This window comes from Biomphalaria glabrata, chromosome 7 (genome assembly GCF_947242115.1).
Source record: "Biomphalaria glabrata chromosome 7, xgBioGlab47.1, whole genome shotgun sequence".
In the NCBI taxonomy this organism is placed as follows: Eukaryota; Metazoa; Mollusca; class Gastropoda; family Planorbidae; genus Biomphalaria; species Biomphalaria glabrata.
This window is the reverse complement of record NC_074717.1, coordinates 43861905-43871217: the sequence shown is the minus strand read 5'-3', so window position 1 is coordinate 43871217 and position 9313 is coordinate 43861905. Positions and strand designations below refer to the sequence as shown.

Below are 9313 nucleotides of genomic sequence, written 5' to 3'. Positions count from 1 at the left end.
ACTTACGTAAGAAACATCTTCCTTAATTATTACCGAGGGTATGAGTACGCTGACATTAAACCTACGTCCATCGTTTTTAACTTGTGGTCACCTGTCTATCAATAAACTCAATGTGATGGACTAAACAAATAAAAAGGGGTGGGAGTTGTTCATCTCTACATCTGGAGATATACCCGCACAGCTATACAGACGTCTGGTCAGCATGACGTAGTCAAGGAATGTAACATTTGAACCAGTTAACTAACCTACTCAAAGGTCAAGACAAATTGAAAAAATGTGCCAGCCATTGCTGCTCTGTATGTAAAGCGCATTTATGCTGTTAAGTTTCATTTCTATTTATATTAACACGCCATGTCTTTATAATAAAAGATGTTTGGTGCATATTCATAATGGCTCTATTTTTAAGCACATTATTTTGTTTTAATATAAACATTAATACATTCTATAACAGACATTAATGGAACGAAGTCCACTTTATGCATATTAAATACGTGTACTTTTTACTATTCGACCGGAGCCGAATATACATGTATATTTAAAAACGTACACTTCCGGAGTACAAAGTAGGATATGGGCTAATGTTGCCCTGTGTTTTATGCCCGCTAAACACATGTTTCTTTGTTTAATATCCACTAAACCAGTGTTTCTCAAACTATGTTCCTCGGAACACTAGGGTTCGGCGAGGTCTGAATATGTGTTCAACAAACTACTGGAATAAGTAGCTGGTACGCCAACACGTGAATTAATCTCTTTTCTAAAAAAAGCAATGTGTAAATACTCAGAATGTGCGAAGTGTTCAGTAAATGATATAAAGTTTGGGAAACACACTGCACTAAACAAATGTTTCCCCTGTGTGTAATGTCAACTAAACAAATGTTTCCCTGTGTGTAATGTCAACTAAACAAATGTTTCCCTGTGTGTAATGTCAACTAAACAAATGTTTCCCCTGTGTGTAATGTCAACTAAACAAATGTTTCCCTGTGTGGTAATGTCAACTAAACAAATGTTTCCCTGTGTGTAATGTCAACTAAACAAATGTTTCCCTGTGTGTAATGTCAACTAAACAAATGTTTCCCTGTGTGTAATGTCAACTAAACAAATGTTGCCCAGTGTGTAATGTCAACTAAACAAATGTTTCCCCTGTGTGTAATGTCAACTAAACAAATGTTTCCCTGTGTGTAATGTCAACTAAACAAATGTTTCCCTGTGTGTAATGTCAACTAAACAAATGTTTCCCTGTGTGTAATGTCAACTAAACAAATGTTTCCCTGTGTGTAATGTCAACTAAACAAATGTTTCCCTGTGTGTAATGTCAACTAAACAAATGTTGCCCAGTGTATAATGTCAACTAAACAAATGTTTCCCTGTGTGTAATTTCAACTAAACAAATGTTTCCCTGTGTGTAATGTCAACTAAACAAATGTTTCCCTGTGTGTAATGTCAACTAAACAAATGTTTCCCTGTGTGTAATGTCAACTAAACAAATATTTCCCTATGTGTAATGCCAACTAAACAAATGTTTCCCTGTGTGTAATGTCAACTAAACAAATGTTTCCTTGTGTGTAATGTCAACTAAACAAATGTTGCCTAGTGTATAATGTCAACTAAACAAATGTTTCCCTGTGTGTAATGTCAACTAAACAAATGTTTCCCTGTGTGTAATGTCAACTAAACAAATGTTTCCTTGTGTGTAATGTCAACTAAACAAATGTTGCCTAGTGTATAATGTCAACTAAACAAATGTTTCCCTGTGTGTAATGTCAACTAAACAAATGTTTCCCTGTGTGTAATGTCAACTAAACAAATGTTGCCCAGTGTGTAATGTCAACTAAACAAATGTTTCCTTGTGTGTAATGTCAACTTAACAAATGTTTCCTTGTGTGTAATGTCAACTAAACAAATGTTTCCCTGTGTGTAATGTCAACTAAACAAATGTTGCCCAGTGTATAATGTCAACTAAACAAATGTTTCCCTGTGTGTAATGTCAACTAAACAAATGTTTCCCTGTGTGTAATGTCAACTAAACAAATGTTTCCCTGTGTGTAATGTGACCTAAACAAATGTTTCCCTGTGATTAATGTCAACAAAATAAATGTTTCCCTGTGCAGAAATCAAAAGTCTACGTCTGTTTTGTCTTCAAAACTTTAAGTCTAACCCAAACGTAATATCCTAAAATAACTAAATGTCTAAAAAGTTAAATGTCTACCCTTCTAGTGTAATGTCCTCAAAAAATAAGTTTACTTGTATATAATGTCCTCAAAGGAGGCGCGGTGGCTGAGTGGTAAAGCACTTGGCTTCCGAACCGGGAGTCCCGGGATCTTTGGGCGTCTCTGAATCCACCTAGCTCTAATGGTACCTATAAAGTACCTGGCCAATGACACCTTATCATCATCTGCCCCATACACCTAAAAAGGTGTTAAAAGGGTAATTTACTTTAAAAAAAAAAGTTAAAATGTCTATTTGTCCTTCGAGGGAAAAAAAATACATGTATGTAATGTCCTCAAAAATGTCTACCTGTGTGCAATGTCTTCAAAAAAGTATACATGTGTGTAATGTCCTTAACAAATGTCTACCTGTGTGCAATGTCCTTCAAAAAAAAAATTTTACTTGTAATTAATGTCCTCAACGAAAAGTCTGCCTGTGTGTAATGTCTTCACCAAATGTCTACCCGTGTGTAATGTCCTTAAAAAAAAGTCTACCTGTTTGTAATGTCCGCAAACTTCGCCAGGTCTGCATATCGCAGTTGCAAAATCATAGTCTTTTTTCTCCTCATACCATGCATCCAGTGCGTGTTTAGGAATCGTCTTCCCTGTCAATAAATGAAATCTCAACATTGGCCACTATCATGTTCTACAGAAACAAAGCCTATATCAACTCAACATTGGCCACTATCATGTTCACCAGAAACAAAGCCTATATCAACTCAACATTGGCCACTATCATGTTCACCAGAAACAAAGCCTATATCTACTCAACATTGGCCACTATCATGTTCACCAGAAACAAAGCCTATATCGACTCACTTTGTCTGGTCAAAGTTTGTACATGTTATTCCCCCCCACGTAATTTTAAAGGCGAAAAAAAAAAGAGTGGGGTGGGAACAAGTAGTATTCACCCGTCACTAAATAGCAGGGCCGGACTTAACCATTTTGGGTCCCAGTGCGAAACGGATTTCGCGGGGCCCAGTTTGGGTAGTGATACGGAAAATAAGTGAAAATTAAGAGTTTGTATTAGAAAATATATTCGTCTTTGCATTTTATTCATTCTTTACTACGTACAGGGTTACTACACGAGTCATGCGTGTAGCGAAGTCATACAGTATATCAAGGGGCGGACTGGCTATATGGGCATTCGGGCAAATGCCCGGTGGGCCGGTACCCAAATGGGCCGGTAGGGTCACCTAAAGGGTCTCATGAATGCCACTTTGTCACGTATTGAATTGTTAAAGGTTTTATAATGTTCTCTTAACATTGGACGCATTGGTTGCAGTGGCCTAAGGCCGACCCTGCAAAAAAAGCGGCGTATGCTTGGCCCCCGGTCTACTAGTTTTTTTTTTTTATATTTTGCTTGTTATTATCATGTCATTGTTATCCTTCCTATTTAGAACACGAATCTGGGTTAGTAATAATATCAACGCTCTCTTGTATTTGAAACATAAGAAATGGGACACTCGAAACAGCTGAGCTGAGAGCTGTAGAATTGTAAAGATGGTTTCTTGATTGAATTCAAACTATTACGTTCCCATCTCTGAGAGACAAACTAAAAGCTGGACAGTTTGTTCATTTATAAATAAAATCTCCCCATGGTCTCCTTACTACAACTTATTTTGACATCCAATTTTCTATTGTCTCTAAAAATAACCAGTTTTAGTTTTTAATATACAATAATGTTTGCATTTCCGGCTACGAAACTTATGACGAATACACATAAAAAAAACTTGCACACATAAAAAATACAACTGACGTATCTTTGGTGTATACATTAAAAATACAACTGACGTATCTTTGGTGTATACATTAAAAATACAACTGACCTATCTTTAATGTATACATTAAAAATACAACTGACCTATCTTTGGTGTATACATTAAAAATACAACTGACCTATCTTTAATGTATACATTAAAAATACAACTGACCTATCTTTGGTGTATGCATTAAAAATACAACTGACCTATCTTTGGTGTATACATTAAAAATACAACTGACGTATCTTTAATGTATACATTAAAAATACAACTGACGTATCTTTGGTGTATACATTAAAAATACAACTGACGTATCTTTGGTGTATGCATTAAAAATACAACTGACCTTTCTTTTGGTGTATACATTAAAAATACAACTGACGTATCTTTGGTGTATGCATTAAAAATACAACTGACCTATCTTTGGTGTATACATTAAAAATACAACTGACCTATCTTTGGTGTATACATTAAAAATACAACTGACCTATCTTTGGTGTATACATTAAAAATACAACTGACGTATCTTTGGTGTATACATTAAAAATACAACTGACCTTTCTATTGGTGTATGCATTAAAAATACAACTGACCTGTTGAAAAGTACAGATTTTCCCCAACCACCTTATGGCCTCCAATGTTCGAACGTTCCATTTTGGTGCTGTGTTCAAAATTACATCTATCTGTATGAGCCTGGGCAGAGCTTTCTAGCGCCTCATCCCAGTGCTGGAGTACATAGAGTAGTGTATGATGGGACACATAATAACAGAGCATGTAATAACTGGCAGATTTGGGACAGGGCTGGTAAATTTCACGAGACCTAGAGTTCTAGCCGTCACTAATTCTTTCCATGCAATATTCTACTTCAGAGGTTCTCAAACTTTTACTCGACACGCCCCCTCCGCTAGAATGTACGTTCAAGTCCACTCTAGCCAGTTCAAGTGAGTGTTTGAATCAAACTTCAAGCGTCAATTCCTTAAACTCTTGTCTTTCAACAAACCCCGCCCCCCCCCTTTTCTCTTATTCATATCCAGTTTCTTTCTCTTTCCTCGATCCTCTAACTTAGCGGTGCTCAAATTGTTTTTAGCTCGACGACCCCTTCTCACAATTCTCCACTAAGGGTCGAAAGTCACGACGAAATCATTTCCGTTCATAAGCGTAATTAACTGCTTTTGCTAATGTTAGAAAATCGTAATTAGGGCCGGCTTTAGGCCACTGCAGCCTAACGATTATGTAGCATAATTTTTTTTTTGTAATATATATTTCTACAATTAAATTATAAGTACATATATTTAAATCTAAATGACTTAATTATTCTATTGCGTAATCACCATATTTAGGTTGCATAATTATGTGACAATTTGAAAAGCATGACGGAGCACGGACGATAATCCTCCACCTCTCAAAACTACATTTTTAGCGGCCCCGAAAGGGGAATAGATGCTATTAGTTTTGTGTGGTCCGTCTGCCCGTTTAGATCTCGTAAACTAGAAAAGATAATGAAAATCCGACATCATGATATTTTAGACCATTCAAAGTTCTGATGCAACGGCTACTTTTTCTTTTCTGGAAGCGAAAATTTTAATTTTTAAAAATCAACTATGCAAGCAGTTTTTTCATTAAAAATACACAATTTTTACAACTATTTACTTTTAATAGTAACAAACACGGGAGGCTATTTTGTAAAGGAGATGACTATTTACCATATTTTAAACATATTTTTTTTTACAAATACAACATTCTACTCTACTTTCAATACAACGCATTAATCTAAAACCATAGCAAGCATTCCACCTGTACCTACCATAGCAAGCATACCATCTGTACCTACCATAGCAAGCATATCATCTGTACCTACCATAGCAAGCATACCATCTGTAGCTACCATAGCAAGCATATCATCTGTACCTACCATAGCAAGCATACCATCTGTACCTACCATAGCAAGCATATCATCTGTACCTACCATAGCAAGCATACCATCTGTACCTACCATAGCAAGCATACCATCTGTACCTACCATAGCAAGCATACCATCTGTACCTACCATAGCAAGCATACCATCTGTACCTACCATAGCAAGCATACCATCTGTACCTACCATAGCAAGCATACCATCTGTACCTACCATAGCAGGCATACCATCTGTACCTACTATAGCAAGCATACCATCTGTACCTACCATAGCAAGCATACCATCTGTACCTACCATAGCAAGCATACCATCTGTACCTACCATAGCAGGCATACCATCTGTACCTACCATAGCAATCATACCATCTGTACCTACCATAGCAGGCATACCATCTGTACCTACTATAGCAAGCATACCATCTGTACCTACCATAGCAAGCATACCATCTGTACCTACCATAGCAAGCATACCATCTGTACCTACCATAGCAAGCATACCATCTGTACCTACCATAGCAAGCATACCATCTGTACCTACCATAGCAAGCATACCATCTGTACCTACCATAGCAAGCATACCATCTGTACCTACCATAGCAAGCATATCATCTGTACCTACCATAGCAAGCATACCATCTGTACCTACCATAGCAAGCATACCATCTGTACCTACCATAGCAAGCATATCGGCTGCACCTTCTTTGGCTCTGGCCTCGTTATGGGCAAGAACCATGGCTACCTTTTCCTCTTCACTGAATCCGTTAGTTCCTCTTTTCACTAACCTATGACTAGTGACATTCAAGACTCTCCTCAACTCTAAAAATAGATGGACGAGACTCATTAGTATAATGGAGGCCTGGTGGCCGAGTGGTAAATCGCTTGGATTCCGAACCGAGGGATTTCGAGTTCGAGTCCCGGCGAGAATGTGTTTTATAATTTCAGTATTTTAGTCCTCACAACTCTAGTAGGTACTTGAGAAAGTTTAGACTGCTAGTTGTTGCGCTGGACACATAACACCCTCGTACACAGTCAGCCATAGAAACAGAAGACCATTATAGGAGAAACTTTAATTTTTTTTCTATTAGGACAACGCAACAATATTTTATTCTAGGGAAGTTCCCGCTTGTCTAGGTTTGAAGCTATGTTTGTTTCTTGGTTTTCTTTTCGTTCACTTCTGCAAGCCAAGGCTTCACTAAATGAAATCCTACAGACTTTATTACATTTTGCAAACTCGACCTCATTGTCATTGTAGCCAGAAAATGTATAGAACTTAATCTTTATGTTATATTTGCAAGATCAGCCCCAATGTCAAGAGAAGCTGGAAATCAAAACTGATTTCTGTATTCAATATGCTAGATCAGCCTCACTGACAAGGCAAACAACACAATAAATCTTACCTATTGAGCCTGAGACATCCAGTCGACAAAACAAGATGATCAGTACCAAAGACCAAACTGGCAGGTCCGACAACTTTCCACAGTTTCTCATGTCTTCTTAAATTGGTCAGATTTTTATTGTCATCTCGTTTTGATTGTCGCAGCCCAGACAGTGTTCTAGAGAAACAAATATCAATTCTTTGAGTAGACTTAAAACAAGAAAAACATAAAAAATATTTTTGTTAAAGACAATAACTCCTTTAAACATCTTAGAGATTTTTTTTCTCCTTTCAATAACCAATCACTGTTAGATTCTTGAAAAAATAAAACATTCCCCCCCCCCCCCCACCCGCCAGAAACAAAAACCTGGAATATTTCTTTTTTTACTTTGAAAACTTATAACTATCAGACTAGAGCCTCGTAAGTGTAGCCATCGAGCTGATCATTCTTTACCCAACGATATACATCAACTGTCAAATTTCTAGGGAAAAAATACTTTCTCGTTGGCCACACTGGTTTACTATGCATTCAGATTGTAAAAAGAATGTTAATTATCCTTTATTTGAAGAAACTTTTTCTTACACATATACACACATGTGACACATACACCCATACACACGTAGCATACACACATATACACATAGCATATACACATACACTCAAAATATTCAGTAGAAGTATGCGGGATATTGATTGCTTTGTTGTACATCATCAGGCGATCTTTCAGAACTAAAGATATTACATCCTGGCCAAGCCTCCTGCAGAAGGGCGGGTGGGGGGGGGGATGCGACTGGGAGGGTTCAAATCCAGGACTATTGAGGCGACAATCCAGAGCGCATGCCACACGGCCAGGCAGCCATGCGTTGATTGCAAGGTTAGGTTTTGTTAACTTATATTATGGTTATGTTATGCTAAGGTCATGTTAGGTCTTGTTAACTTATATTATGGTTATGTTATGCTAAGGTCATGTTAGGTTTTGTTATGTTATGCTAAGGTCATGTTAGGTTTTGTTATGTTATGCTAAGGTCATGTTAGGTTTTGTTATGTTATGCTAAGGTCATGTTAGGTTTTGTTAACCTATGTTATGCTAAGGTCATGTTAAGTTTGTTATGTTATGCTAAGGTCATGTTAGGTTTTGTTATGTTATGCTAAGGTCATGTTAGGTTTTGTTATGTTATGCTAAGGTCATGTTAGGTTTTGTTATGTTATGCTAAGGTCATGTTAGGTTTTGTTATGTTATGCTAAGGTCATGTTAGGTTTTGTTATGTTATGCTAAGGTCATGTTAGGTTTTGTCATGTTATGTTAATGCTATGTTAGGTTAGGTTAAAAAAAAAAGTAAAGTTTCCCCTTTCAGACCTTGCGATCTATGGGGCAGATGATGTTAAGGTCATCTGTTTCTTTGGCCAACGGTTAACGAGCAGGGTGTCATGTGGCCAGCACAACGACCGACCGCCTTTACTTTCCCCAACTAAAGTCAGGTACCCATTAGAGTTGGGTGGACTCATGGGGCGCCCTAAAAATCCCGAAATTTAAAAACCCAGTTTTCATCGAGATTAAAAAACCAGGACCTCAGGTTAGGAAGCCGAGAGCTTAACCACTTAGCCACCGCGCCCAATAGGTTAGGTTATTCTATTTTATGTTATAATAATGTTACGTTATGTTATTTGTAATATCGCCACATTTCAAGGCAGGTTATGCCCAATAGTCCAATGCAGGACAATCTATTTCTCTTTCCATCTAATCCCAAATGAGGAACTTAAAAACTATTTAAGTAACAAATCAATTAGTTAAAATTAAACTATCAAATTATAATTGGAAAATTAAACATTCCAATTCCCAATATCAACGTAACAAGAAAAAGAAAACTGTTGTAAGAACATTTGTAATTCTTCACTTAGATTCTATTATTCAATTCAACCCTGTTCTGGGGTTATTATCATTAAAATATTTTCATCTGATATCAGTGGCGTAGCCCCATACCCACGAGACGAGTTCAAGAATACTACATTAGGCCCCCACTCGGTTAGACTGAACCACAATTTAGCCGTTCTGTAT

The 9313-nt window shown here is 37.1% G+C and overlaps 1 protein-coding gene across 4 annotated transcripts in view; it reads right to left on the bottom strand.

Annotated features, from left to right (window-relative positions):
- LOC106080050 (peptidase inhibitor 16-like) overlaps positions 1–9313 on the bottom strand; it is a 28528-nt gene that overhangs the window by 11904 nt on the left and 7311 nt on the right. For all 4 annotated transcript variants that reach the window (XM_056034588.1, XM_056034587.1, XM_056034589.1 and 1 more), the window contains 4 exons: positions 7279–7434; positions 6555–6697; positions 4561–4693; positions 2700–2809 (listed from right to left, as the gene is read on the bottom strand). In XM_056034588.1, coding sequence (XP_055890563.1) covers positions 2700–2809; positions 4561–4693; positions 6555–6697; positions 7279–7369 — 477 coding nt within the window. In that variant the 5' untranslated portion in view covers positions 7370–7434. The remainder of the gene's footprint in view (positions 1–2699; positions 2810–4560; positions 4694–6554; positions 6698–7278; positions 7435–9313) is intronic.